This window comes from Vipera berus (assembly GCF_964194415.1).
Source record: "Vipera berus genome assembly, chromosome: 13".
Taxonomy (NCBI): domain Eukaryota; kingdom Metazoa; phylum Chordata; class Lepidosauria; order Squamata; family Viperidae; genus Vipera; species Vipera berus.
The window spans coordinates 3,711,098-3,725,203 of NC_138216.1; the positions used below are offsets into that span (position 1 = coordinate 3,711,098).

General features: G+C 44.9%; 2 protein-coding genes across 2 annotated transcripts; one reads left to right on the forward strand and one right to left on the reverse strand.

Moving 5' to 3' along the window:
* The first annotated feature begins 236 nt into the window (after positions 1 to 236).
* CPSF4 (cleavage and polyadenylation specific factor 4) lies at positions 237 to 7,238 on the forward strand. Its single transcript, XM_081338273.1, has 8 exons — positions 237 to 467; positions 2,495 to 2,545; positions 3,320 to 3,472; positions 3,974 to 4,069; positions 4,351 to 4,444; positions 4,788 to 4,860; positions 5,542 to 5,709; positions 6,297 to 7,238. The coding sequence occupies exons 1-8, from the start codon at positions 365 to 367 to the stop codon at positions 6,363 to 6,365; spliced, it is 807 nt and encodes a 268-aa protein (XP_081194399.1). The 5' UTR covers positions 237 to 364; the 3' UTR covers positions 6,366 to 7,238.
* A 224-nt stretch (positions 7,239 to 7,462) lies between these two features.
* Positions 7,463 to 9,994, reverse strand: ATP5MF (ATP synthase membrane subunit f). The gene is made up of 4 exons (XM_081338274.1): positions 9,897 to 9,994; positions 9,007 to 9,114; positions 7,798 to 7,914; positions 7,463 to 7,629 (listed from the first exon to the last, which is right to left on the reverse strand). Exons 1-4 carry the CDS (start codon positions 9,910 to 9,912, stop codon positions 7,601 to 7,603), a joined length of 270 nt encoding a protein of 89 aa, XP_081194400.1. The 5' UTR covers positions 9,913 to 9,994; the 3' UTR covers positions 7,463 to 7,600.
* Positions 9,995 to 14,106: the final 4,112 nt, after the last annotated feature.

Below are 14,106 nucleotides of genomic sequence, written 5' to 3' on the forward strand. Positions count from 1 at the left end.
CTTTCCGTCGGCCAATCAGAACGGAGCTCCTTTGGATTGGACCGCGACGGGGGACGGGGAGGAGGAGGAGGAGGTGTTGGAAGGCAAAGCCCGCCTCGCTCCCCCATTGGCCCAACGCGCGAGAGGGGCGACGCGACGCGAGTCCCAGCCTGCCTTGCGCGCGGGGCTGCGTCCCGATTGGCCCGTCGGGCGGCGCGCGCCTCCTCCTCCTCCTCCCCCCTCCCCCCTCCCTTTGCCGCGCTTCGGCCGCTTTTCTTCGCCCCTTCAGCGCCGCTTCCCGGCGTTGTCGAGGCGGCTCCGGCGGAGGCCGCTGCCCCTTTTCGCCTCCTCGGCCGGCCTCTCCCGGCCCTCCGCCGCCGCCGCCATGCAGGAGCTGATCGCCAACGTGGACCACATCAAGTTCGACTTGGAGATCGCGGTGGAGCAGCAGCTGGGCGCGCAGCCGCTGCCCTTCCCGGGCATGGACAGTACGTGAGGGGTGGGGGGGCGGCGGCCAGAGGCCTTCCCTCTCGCCCCCCTGGATCGCTGGGCTTTTTCTTCCCCTCACCCGGATGGGTTGGACGCCTTGGCTGGCTCCTCACGCTGGCAGGCCTGGCCCTGGAGCAGGGGCTCTTCCCACTTGGCCCTTTGGGGACTTCGACTCCCAGAATTCCTCAGCCAGCCTGCCTGGCTGAGGAATTCTGGGAGTTGTAGTCCACAAGGAGAGGGTCTTCCGACTTGGCCCTTTGGTGACTTTTGGACTTCGACTCCCAGAATTCCTCAGCCAGCCTGCCTGGCTGAGGAACTCTGGGAGTTGTAGTCCACCAAGGAGGGGGGGTCGTCTTCCGACTTGGCCCTTTGGTGACTTTTGGACTTCGACTCCCAGAATTCCTCAGCCTGCCTGGCTGAGGAATTCTGGGAGTTGTAGTCCACCAAGGAGGGGGGTCGTCTTCCGACTTGGCCCTTTGGAATTCTGGGAGTTGTAGTCCACCAAGGAGGGGGGGTCTTCCGACTTGGCCCTTTGGTCACTTTTGGACTTCGACTCCCAGAATTCCTCAGCCAGCCTGCCTGGCTGAGGAACTCTGGGAGTTGTAGTCCACCAAGGAGCGGGGTCGTCTTCCGACTTGGCCCTTTGGTGACTTTTGGACTTCGACTCCCAGAATTCCTCAGCCTGCCTGGCTGAGGAACTCTGGGAGTTGTAGTCCACAAGGAGAGGGTCTTCCGACTTGGCCCTTTGGAATTCTGGGAGTTGTAGTCCACCAAGGAGGGGGGGGTCTTCCGACTTGGCCCTTTGGTGACTTTTGGACTTCGACTCCCAGAATTCCTCAGCCAGCCTGCCTGGCTGAGGAACTCTGGGAGTTGTAGTCCACCAAGGAGGGGGGGTCGTCTTCCGACTTGGCCCTTTGGTGACTTTTGGACTTCGACTCCCAGAATTCCTCAGCCTGCCTGGCTGAGGAATTCTGGGAGTTGTAGTCCACCAAGGAGGGGGGTCGTCTTCCGACTTGGCCCTTTGGAATTCTGGGAGTTGTAGTCCACCAAGGAGGGGGGGGTCTTCCGACTTGGCCCTTTGGTCACTTTTGGACTTCGACTCCCAGAATTCCTCAGCCAGCCTGCCTGGCTGAGGAACTCTGGGAGTTGTAGTCCACCAAGGAGGGGGGTCGTCTTCCGACTTGGCCCTTTGGTGACTTTTGGACTTCGACTCCCAGAATTCCTCAGCCTGCCTGGCTGAGGAACTCTGGGAGTTGTAGTCCACCAAGGAGGGGGTCGTCTTCCGACTTGGCCCTTTGGTGACTTTTGGACTTCGACTCCCAGAATTCCTCAGCCAGCCTGCCTGGCTGAGGAACTCTGGGAGTTGTAGTCCACCAAGGAGGGGGTCGTCTTCCGACTTGGCCCTTTGGTGACTTTTGGACTTCGACTCCCAGAATTCCTCAGCCAGCCTGCCTGGCTGAGGAATTCTGGGAGTTGTAGTCCACAAGGAGGGGGGTCTTCCGACTTGGCCCTTTGGTGACTTTTGGACTTCGACTCCCAGAATTCCTCAGCCAGGCAAGCTGGCTGAGGAATTCTGGGAGTCGAAGTCCACAAGTCAGAAAAGGGCCAAACTGGAAGACCCCTGCCCTAGAGGAAGAAGGGAGGAGGAGGGAAGAGGAAGAAGCAGAAGAAGCTGAAGCAGGCAGGGAGACGAGCAGGAATGGGGGGCTTTTGTGGAATTTCCGTTGGGTTCCTTTTTCCGTGGTTCATTGCTTTGTTGCCAACCCTCTGGAATGAATTGCCCCCGGAGCTGCAGACGACCCCTGACCTTCGGTCCTTCTGCGGTTGTTTTAATTAGCTTTTTACTGGGTTTTAAATTGTCACATAATTATTTGTATTTATTGTTTAATTCTTTTTTAAATTTTCTATTTTATGTTTTTAATTTTTATTGTTGTGCACCGCCCGGAGTCCTTAGGGAGAAGGGCAGCATATAAATTGAATAAAATAAATAAACTGTAACTGCGGTATTGTGCCTCTTTCTTCACAGAGTCTGGTGCTGCTGTGTGTGATTTTTTTTTAAAGGCAGCTTGTGGGAAAGGTAAGCTGTGACTGCGGATATATTAGAAGAGTGAAAAGAGAGGGGAGGAATGAAACAATCATAATCTGTTTTACACTCACCTTGTGAATCTTTAAGTAGCTTTTAGTCGGTCGGTGCATAAGTATTTACATAATGGTTTATAGAGAATGTAGATAAAAGGCAGCCCTCTCCCAAGGTGTGTATAAGAGGGCTCTCTATCAGATAAATTAACAGAAGACAATAATACGCTATATATATAGCCAGTTTTCAAGTTACAGAAATTCCTCACGTTTTTTGGGGAGGAGAAATTGCCCAAGAAAAGTTTTTTTTCCCATCACCTACATTCCGAGCCTCATTTTTTAAATCTTGGTTTACCCACTGACCTGTCAGAATAAAAATTGTATGTCAAGATGTCATAGCATATGTTAAGTCTTAAAATGTTGTGTAACTCTTGGTCGTTATATTGGCCTAGAAGGCTCTACTGGAGGGAGGCTGAATTTACCGAATAAATATTTTTTTAAAAAAAAGTAGCTTAGCTAATCCCTTTTAGCCTTGGTGTTTTATGTCTGCAAATTAAAGCAACATTATAGCTTAGAGCAGACATGTCAAACTCACGACGTCATGTGACATCATGTGACGTATCGGAGCTTTTTCCCCATTGCCGGCAATGGGGTGGGCGTGGTTTTGTTGCGATGCATCCAGCCCGTGGGCCGGCAGTTTGACACCCCTGGCTTAGAGGCATCTTGTCTCGATTCCTCACCATATTTCATATCTCTTTTTTATATTTCACGGCAGGGGGGATGTGTCCGTTCCGGCACATCAGCGGTGAGAAGACAGTAGTTTGTAAACACTGGTTACGGGGCCTGTGCAAAAAAGGGGACCAGTGTGAATTCTTGCACGAGTATGACATGACCAAGATGCCAGAATGTTACTTTTATTCAAAATACGGTAAGGGAAAAATGTAATAACGAATTACTGCTTTTTAATCTTGACTTTTGCAGGGGGATGTGTTCTGTAGTGTACCACAGTGGAATCCATTGCATCCATTCTGGCAAACCTTAACAGTGACGAGTTTTATAATCTCAGGTTGCCGTGACTTGAGATGTCAATGGAAGAAATGAGAAATGTGTTGTTTTGCAAGTGGTCAGTTGGCTGTTGCTGTACTGTGACATTTTGACTAGGTATCTTGAATGTTAATAGAACAAATGATTGATGTGCAGTCGTGCACTGACAGCATCCTTGCTTTCGCTTCTTAATGTTTAAATTTCCAGTTTCTTTACACTCCTGCTCTGGTAATGTGTATGTGTGCAAGTTTAGCACATTGAATGTTATATTTCAAAAGGCTGGTAATGAAAGGTGTAGGACACTTGACTTTCTTCATACTTTGCAACTGTTCTTGAAATTGCATTGATGACCTGGTGGGCTAAAGCTGGTGATTATCTGTTGCAGGGGAATGCAGCAACAAGGAGTGTCCATTCTTGCATATCGACCCAGAATCTAAAATCAAAGACTGCCCTTGGTATGACCGAGGTTTTTGTAAACACGGTAGGTATTCGACTTGTGACTGTCGATAGCTGTGCTGCCTTTCATGCAGACCTCTTTGAGCAACGACGCCAAGCTTGCAGAAGCCTCTGAATTGACGTTTGGCTCCTTGAAAACCTATCTTCACTTTTTGAAGAAAAGCTTACTTGTAGTTGAGAGAGAATTGTCTGAATTTGGGCCACTCCTGCTGTTTTGAAAACTGAAGAACTCTCAGTTTGCCTTTGATGAGGTGGGAAAAGTTTTCTTGCCCAATCCTTCTACAATCCTTACATTTTATGTTGTAGGTCCTCTCTGCAGACACAGACACACACGGCGTGTTATTTGTGTAAATTACCTGGTAGGCTTCTGTCCAGAAGGCCCTGCGTGCAAATTCATGCAGTGAGTATTTTCCAGATCTGTCCTAAAGTTCTCCACCTGATTTTATTAAGCAACATAGGTGTGCACTTTTCAAAATTCTTCCCTAAGGTTCTTGACCTAAGGGTCAAGCTTACCTGTCCCTGTTCGCCCTCTTCAATGCTTAGCTAATTACTCCAGTTTCTGTATCTGTAAAGCAACGCACAGTGTGAAAAAAAGTCACATTTTCTAGAGGGTATTATTTCTGAAGTTAAGCTTAAAATACCCCAGGGAGAAATAAGATTCTAATAGCCGATTTCTTTTTTTATCTGTTTATTGGTCTCCCTATCTTTCCATACGCTTATGTCCTTTTTCTTTTGAAAAACAGTCCTCGGTTCGAACTTCCGATGGGAACCACAGAGCAGCCTCCACTGCCGCCACCAACGCAGCCCCAACAAAAAGTAAGCCATCCTGCTTTTTCAGCGGCTTCGGCAGGCCACTCTTAAAGGTTGAAGATTCACCACCTTAGAGAGAGCTGGGTCTGCTTGAATAATTAAATTGTGTCCATTTGCTGATGCTAGAGATGCTTCTCCCGTTATAGTGGTACTGAGGAAGGATTTGCGGAGGGGGAGAGAAATGGACCACTGACATTCAGAGAGGAAGAGGAGGAGTAATTTTATTTTGTGCTTTTAATTAAGGGCACTACAAGCATAGGCTAAAACCACAGCTAAATACTACAATCAAATTGCCTTAGGATTCTAACACCGTACAGGAAGACACTGTTATTATTCTCCTCTAAGGGAATAGAACATTGGGAATGCTTAACATAGCCACAATGTCTTCTCTTGTCTCGAGCTTTTGAGGTAGAGATTAAAAGTCCCACCATCATGTTAAATGCTGCTTTTTTGGCAGTCTGATCACCTGGTGAATCCAGGACAGCAGACTTAGGGGGAAGATGAAAGGATCCCCAAAGTTTCCCTAACACTGTAAGCTTGTCACGAGGTACTTCTAAAAAGGAGGTGTGGATTACGTTTGGCACCATAGGTGCACTTCTGGGTCAACGCTCTTGGAGATTCTCGTGGGATATTAGGAAGCTGCCGCTAAGTTGCTTCCCTATTGACTGGGCTCCTTTCCCTTTTCAGCAAAACAACACGCCGTTGCAAAGGTCATCCTCTCTTATCCAGCTGACAAGTCAGAACTCTTCTCCCAACCAGCAGAGAACCCCACAGGTCATTGGGGTCATGCAGTCCCAAAACAACAGCATCGGGAACAGAGGCCCACGGCCCCTGGAACAAGTCACCTGTTATAAGGTAAGGCAAGCTGCCAAGGCTGAGTTGTAGTAGGGAATGAGCTATGTAGGGGGAGCGGGGAGGCTGACTGGTGCAGTTCCACTGGCCAATCCTCAATTGTAGAGGCGAGACGATAATACACGTGTTGTCACTGTTTGCACATTGGATATTCCCGAGTCTGGATAGATTTCTACTTCTGCGAAATCCAAAAAATCTGTAGGATTGTAACCTAACAGAGATAATGGGGAATGAAGGCTAATAACAGAATGGAGGTAGCTTGAAATCATCAACGGATCTTGGTGGAACCGTGTGGCATGCCACAGCTCTCTCTAGTAGTTACTGCAGTGCCAAATTTAGTCGTATGTTTTCATGCCCACATACATGTATACTGTCTGTAAACAGCGGGATATGAAACAGCAAGTCCATTGGTTTGCAAGATCAGAATATTATTTTGAAAGAGGCAGGTGTGGATGTTTCTAACTGGACTTTCAGAGCGGGCTATTTTGGGGGGGGGAAGCATTTATCCAATTGTGAATATTCAAATTAAAGGATTCATTAAAATCTCCCAGTTATATGTACTTTAAGCAACGTTTTTGTCTTCTTCTTAGTGTGGTGAAAAAGGACATTATGCCAACAGATGTACCAAAGGACACTTGGCCTTCCTTAGTGGGCAATGAATCAGTGGACCTTACAGCGTTTTTATATATACCTTTACGAGCCGAATGATCTCGTAATATCATCTTGAATGACTGAACCATCTTTTTTTATACCTGCACCAAAGGACTGGCCAGTGAAAGGAATACTTGATCTGCAACTACTATTTTTTTTTTTTGGTATTTCCTTGTTTTAATTTTAAGGCTAGAACTTAATGCCTCTTGTTCACAGCTTGAAGAAGCAAACTTAATCCACAAGCCTTCTAAAATATAAAAACATTTGGGATAGGGATTTTTGGTTCAAAAGGGTGGAGCTACTCCTTTGAAAGTGTTTAGCCTGTTCTCTCAACAGTCCTTGGCAATGGCAGAAGATGATAAACGTGTGTGAGAGCGATTGCCCAGTTCTGCATCTTTGTGTTTCTTGTCTGGGCTGGGCCGAAGGCTAATTCAAGATGGAATTGTTCATCAGGAGAAGAGGGGGGCCAGTTTGAATTTGTCTACATCTATAGCTTGTATCTTTTTTTAAAAAAAACACACACACACAAAAACAAAAGTTCTTTTTATCATGGCTAGTGGCTGAACAAATGCAGGCAGAAAACTCCAAATTACATGCAAACTACATGCCGCCACAATGCAATTTTCATTTGCAGAGCACACTAAAAATGATCAAAAGTTCCCTAAGAACATTCTGACGTTCAAAATTCTTAAATCAATCGAAAGCTTAAAAAAAAGCAAGAAAAAAACCCCTGTTTTAGAAGTAAGCTGCAGTTCTCTATAAAAACCCGGTTTTTAAAAGATCCCTGCTGCAGAATATTTTGTCATGTCATTAAGTTGGTTTGGGAGACTGTTATGAATATATACTGTAAGTCCAGTCACAAAACTGAATTGTTCTAAGAATATGAATTAGTGTGTATTTTCTAGGCGTTCCAGATACAAAGCTTAGCATTTTTTTAATTGAGGGAAAAAAAGCGTGCCATTTTAAAAAAATAAAAAAACAACATTTCAGATCTTGAAGCTAGTATTAGTAGCTTCCCATATTTACTAGTTTCATAATTTTTAAAAAGGTATTTTGTATCCTCACTCATCTGTCTTCTAGTGTTTGAAATAAGTTCTCCCAGACACAGATTGAATTATTTTATTATTGGTCTCAGCGTACATTTGATCACTTTGTAAGAGAAATACAGAGGTCAGTTGCCTGTGGTTGATTGACTGATCACACAGCAAGAGAACTTGTATTCTTGTCGGTGGGGGAAAAAATCTTAGTGATATTTTCTCCAGCGTTCTTCCTCTAAATAATGAAAACCAGCTTTGGTTAGATTGCAGTTTTCTTTAAAATACTCAAGACAGACAGCCCTTGAACACAGCTAAAAACGTTGCCATTCCACCCACTCATTACACAGAACCGTGGCACACTGTGTGAACATTGTGTAATTTAAAAAAAAAACATTTTACTTACTGAGGCGATCATACACTAAATAGTAGCTGAAAACCACGTAAGCGGTTAATATCATGGCAGGACCACTGATGCCACATCTCTTAGGCTCCCAGTATTTTGCATAGAACCTGTCGTGACCTAATCAAATATAGAAAACCACCTTAGAAGTCATTAATAATAAAAACTTGGAGGGGGGGGGGAGAGGAAGAAAATACACCTTTTGTGGCAACGAAAATATAGGCAGTCCTTGACTTACAACAATTTGTTCAGTGACTGTTCAAAGTTACAATGGCACTGAACATAGTGACTTATGACTGTTTTTCATACTTGCAACCTTTTTAGCATCTCCACGGTCATGCGATTTACATTCAGAGGCTTGGTAACTGACTCCTATTTATGAGGGTTGCAGCATCCTAAGGTCATGCGATGCCCTTTTGGGACCTTCTGACAAGCAGAGTCAATGGGGAAGCCTAACAACTGCAGTGATTCACTTAAAAACTGCAAGAAAGGTCGTAAAATGGGTCAAAACTCACTCAACAAATGTCTCACTTAACAGAAATTTTGGGCTTTGTTGTTGTCGTATATGAAGGACTACCTGTGATGGGCAAAAAAAGGTCAGCCTGTAGCCACAGTTAGGGAACGTTGTTTTTTTTTAACCAGGAAGTGATTCCCACTAAACTCAGCAGGCTAAATGAGATTTTGGGGCTGTAGCACCACAATTTAATTCCTTTTTTCTTTTCCCCAATTACCAGAAAGTTGTACGACTTAAATCTTTTTCAACGATTCAACCAGCAGTAACTGATCAAATGTACAGACCACATTAAAAATGCCAATTTAGAGGCAAGGGAGAGGAGCTCAAATTCAGAGTTACCACAAAGATGGAGCAGGCTTGCAACTCAACCTGAGGCTGCAGAATTCAATGGATTTTTTTTTTAGCAGCAAGTCCGTATTCTGATCAACATCTGCAGGCAATTCCCCATCTTTTCATATCATTTTACTGACAAGCCAAAACACTTCCACGAAGTTAGCAGACTTGACTAGCCGCATATATTCTAGCCACAGCATTATCGATGCAAATGTAATAATGCAATTCTGAAATTAACAATGCAGTTCTGAAAGGCTGCTTTTTGTGGAAATTCCAATGTACCTCTCTTGTAAATTCCTAAGGGATAGTGCTCACCCGCCACCCCACGCCCCCCTCCCCCAAGTAAGGTTTTTCCAAATACTAACCTCTCTTGCATGATTGCAGAAATGCTCTGGGAGTATAGTTGAGGGATGCTAACCAGGTGGGCAGCTGACCCAGTTTCACATCCAGGAGCCTCAAATTTTTAATAGGTACTAAAAAAAAAAAAGAATGCAAAACATGGGAAGAGGAATGCGACATTTAAGGAATTATCCTCAGGAGATCCATGTAACTCAGGATTGTCTCCCGGCTTAAGTCACTCACAAGCAGAACAAAACATTCCCTTTTCCTTATAATTAACCTTTCTTATTACATTATCCTGAGATGGAAATTAAGTCAACAAAGCCTTGCAGAGGACGTGGGTGGCATAGAATTTTTTAAAAAATAAAATATATGTCGAGCCCAGTTCTGTTTGCACCATGTTAAAAGTAGCATATTTAAGTACTTAAGAAAAAATAGATTTATATCCTTTGTAGGGGGGGGGGGCGGGAAGGCCCTGAAGAGATCCTGCCAGCTTAACCTCCTCCTCTCCACCCCAAGCCATTGCAGGAGAACTTTATTTTTTTTTTAAGAAATCAAAATAAAAAAATACAATATTTTTATATATTTTAAGGAAAAATTCCACTTTTTTCCCAACTTATTGCAAGCCACATTTCCCCTCCTCTGCATTTATGGGGCATTTGGGATGGGGGGGAAACAAAGCTTCCCCTATTGCCTTTCTGCATGGCACGCTATGCCCCCCCCCCGGACCAGCACTGGACTCCAAAGCCCATCAGCCTCAGCCGGCGGGGCCTCATGGCTGCTAAGGTCCCAAACGTCTCCGGGTTGCTTTCTCCCGGTTTATCCGGGCGGAAAGAGGCGACTTTTAGACCTCAAGGGAGCCCTGGGGGTGGGGTGGGGGTCACCTTGGCCTCTCCCGCCCCCGAGGAAGACTCACCGGGTGTTTCCGCCATCTTGCGGCTGCTAAAGAAGCCCTCCGCAAAGGCTGCTGGGAAGAGACCGAACGCGCAGGCGCGAGACCGCGGCTGGGTGGGGGAAAAAAGGTCGTTCTCTCTTCAGGGACCTGCTGGGCGGTGCTAGGCGAGGGGGCGGGGCTTCCGCAGCTGGAGAGGGCGGGGCGAGGGTGGCTGCAAAGGTTTTTTTTTCCTCCCTCCCCCTCCCCCTCCCCCCCTTTCCGTTCGCTTTTTAACAGCAGCATTAATTTAATAGCGTCTTTAAACTTAAACCCCTTTTAATGCTTTAATTTGAGAGCCTCGGTTATAGCTCTTTGCGTTCTCTTCCTCCGCCAGCCAGCTCTGACCCGACCAATTTCCCCTTCCCACTTTTTTAACCTTGGTGGGTTTTGTCCCTGTGGGTTGATAATATCCATATTTTTATCCCCTTTTTGGGGACTGAGTTGGGTTGCTCAATATTAAGGCGCCCAGATTTTAGTAATAATAATAATAATAATAATAATAATAATAATAATAATAATAATAATAATAATAATAATAATAATAATAATAATAATAATAATAATAAGAAGAAGAAGAAGAAGAAGAAGAAGAAGAAGAAGAAGAAGAAGAAGAAGAAGAAGAAGAAGAAGAAGTTGGAAGGGACCTTGGAGGTCATCTAGTCCAACCCCCTGCTCAGGCAGGAAACCCTATACCATTTCAGACAAATGGCTGTCCAGTCTCATCTTCAAAATGTCCAGTGTTGGAGCATTCACTGCTTCTGGTGGCAGGTTGTTCCACTGGTTAATTGTTCTCACTGTCAGGAAGTTTCTCCTTAGTTCCAGGTTGATTCTCTCCTTGACGAGTTTCCATCCGTTGCTTCTTGTCCTGCCTTCGGGTGCTTTGGAGAATAGCTTGACTACCTCTTCTTTGTGGGAGCCCCTGAGAGATTGGAAGACTGCTATCATGTCACCCCTCACCCCTCCTTGCTTGCAAAAAAATCTGTCAGCCACTAGATACTGACCCAAGAGATACTGAAAGCCTAATTTTGCTGCCATCTATCAAGTTGCCTCTAGTTAGTGCTAACAGCCCAGATAAGGAACTCTAATTATCCCCAATCCACGTCTACAAAATAGAGGCAGGTCATTTTTTTATTCTTTCCACGGGGCTGCCGTGAAAATGACACGAATGTGTGCACGAAGCATCACGGAGTCCCAACTTCTCTCCGCATAGGAGGCTTTGCTACTTGCAAGTGGAAAATGAATTGCAATCATGCACAAATAATTCTTGACTTATGACCACTCGTTTAGTAACAGTTCAGTGTTATGACAGTGCTGAAAAAAGTGACTTATGACCGGTCCTTTCACTGATAACTGTTGCACTATCCCTGCAGTCACAAGATCAAAATTGGGCTTTTGGCAAACTGGCGTGACAGTTGTGTGGGGGGGGTCCCTTGGGGTCATGTGATCATCATTTGTGACTTTCCCAGGCAGCTTCTGACCAGCAAAGTCAATGGGAGAAGCTGGATTATGATAAGATAGGATAGGATAGGATAGGATAGGATAGGATAGGATAGGATAGGATAGGATAGGATAGGATAGGTTAGGATAGGATAGGTTAGGATAGGATAGGATAGGATAGGATAGGATAACCTTTATTGTCATTTTTTACTGTGGGCACAACAACACACATCAAAAATGAAATTTAGTTGCCCACTCTCAAAGTGAACACATACATGACACACACCTAAACATACTGTATACAACCTACATATACATAACATATAAATAATTTGCTTAACAACTGTGGTGAGTCACCTAACAACTGCAGCAAAAATGTCATAAAATTGGATGTCACTCGCTTAATGACCACCTCACTTACTGACAGACTTTCTGGACCCTGTTTTAGTCATAAATCAAGGACTCCCTGTAATTTCATAAGCAGCCGTTTCAGAGAAGCCCAGAAGGTGTCAGTCTTGTTTAGCAGAGCAATCTCTATTCAGAGATAATTATCCTATTGCATGAATAATCAACCATCTATTCCAGGGGTCTTCAAACTCAGCCCTTTTATGACTCGTGGACTTCAACTCCCAGAATTCCTCAGCCAGCGTGCCTGGCTGAGGAATTCTGGGAGTTGAACTCCACGTGTCATAAAAGGGTCGAATTTGAAGACCCCTGATCTATTCCTTTGAAAAAGGCTGATCAGAGGCTGTTAGTACAAGGGTTAAGAGCCTACGCATCTGAGTTTGACTGAACTATGATTCCCAACAGCCTGGCTGTCCGGTAAGGATTCTGGGGGCTGTAGTTTCAACCTCTGGAGAGTTCAAAATCTGCCCAATAAATAAGACTTTACCTGGTCTGAGAGACTCCTTAGATTGGCAATTGCTTCTAAGTTGAGACATTAATGCAGTGTTTCTTAGCCTTAGCAATTTTAAGCTAGGTGGGCTTCAACTCCTAGCATGCTGTCTGGTGATTTCTGGGCGTTGAAGCCCATCCATCTTAAAGTCGCTAAGGTTGAGAAGCAGCGGATGAGATTCCCAGAAATAAAACGGGCCAACTCTCTTGAACCTGTCCTTGTACAGCTGTAGGAGAACAGTTAGGGTGTTCAAGTCCATCTGTCTTTCAAGCCAACAAAGATAACGTGCTATCAAGGTCACACCCTTCCTGATTGTAACCTCCTGGACCATTAAAATACTGGACCCCTGTAAAGCTGGACGATCAGAAAGGCTGAACAACAACAACAACAACAACAAAACTCGAGGTCTTTGAAGCATAGAACATTATTAAGAATAACCTAGACTGCAAACCCTCCCACACAATTAATTCAATACACTATGAAGTAGAACTAAACAGTTTCCAGTATCTCAGGGGCTGCCCCAAAGAAGAGGCAGTCAAGCTATTCTCCAAAGCACCCGAAGACAGGACAAGAAGCAACGGATGGAAACTAACCAAGGAGAGAAGCAACCTAGAACTAAGGAGAAATCTCCTGACAGTTAGAACAATTAACCAGTGGAACAACCTGCCTCCAGAAGCTGTGGGTGCTCCATCACTGGAGGTTTTCAAGAAGAGACTGGACAGCCATTTGTCTGACATGGTATAGGGTCTCCTTCCTGAGCAGAGGGCTGGACTAGAAGACCTTCAAGGTCCCTTCCAACTCTATTATTATACTATTATTATTATTATTATTATTATTTCTCTGGGAACATTAATAGTGTAAGTTAAAGCTTATATATTTGAGACATAATGTGAAGGCGACTATTCTTAGAGAAGACCTTGATGCTTATGGAAGATGCTTTGATTCAAGGATAGTCGCCTTCACATTATGTCTCAAATATATAAGCTTTAACTTACATGATTAATGTTCCCGGAGAGATAATAATAATAATAATAATATAATGGCAGATATTTCTCCTGGCTCTATAAGCAGGTGTCTACAAGGACTCGAAGCAGCTGCTAAGATCAACCATTGCCCTTGTCCTTCAAGTCAAAAAGAAGTGATGGAAAGAATAACAACAAAAAGCATGACTTCCATCAGGCCTGGCCAGCCTCTCACCCTGACTTGTGTGCACTCTAGCTTCTTCCTCTCTTCCCAGAATCCTCTGGGGGTCTTTTTGCAAAGAACTTGAAAATATAGGGTTAGAGGTCGTCCAGAACCGCAGAAACACACGGGCTTAACTGCAAATCTATCTCTTTCACCCTGAAATGTCACCCTGAGTCTCAGTTGTTTGGAGGTCACCAGGCAGAAGAAATGTTGAGACTGAAGAGATCTTTCGAGGCATCTTCAAACCCACAATCCCCAGGGTGTTATGAAAGAGTCTTGAAGCGAAGAACGGTCCCCGTCTTGCAAAGACGGACGGTCCTTTGTAGGATTCTTCCTCTGTAGGCAGGAAAGTTGTCTTCTTTTTTCCTCCGTTCTCGAGGCTGGCTCGAGGCATAATTTTACATTAATTCATCTTCCTTTCAGAGGAAGCGTCTCCGTGGCCTGAAAATATATAGCTATTTTTCAGGCGGACCCACTTCTGAGCGGCTATGTTTAGCAGCATCTATTTCCGTTGGATGGCGGAGAAACGCTAAAAAAAAATAAAAAATAAAATAAAGACAAACCTATGGGTTTAATGCAATTCTGCTTCGTCTGCTGGCTGCCTTTGTTTTGGGTCCTCAGACCCTTGCGGCAGGTTAGTAGCCTTAAGAAAAGAGAGCGGTCAGGCAGAGAATG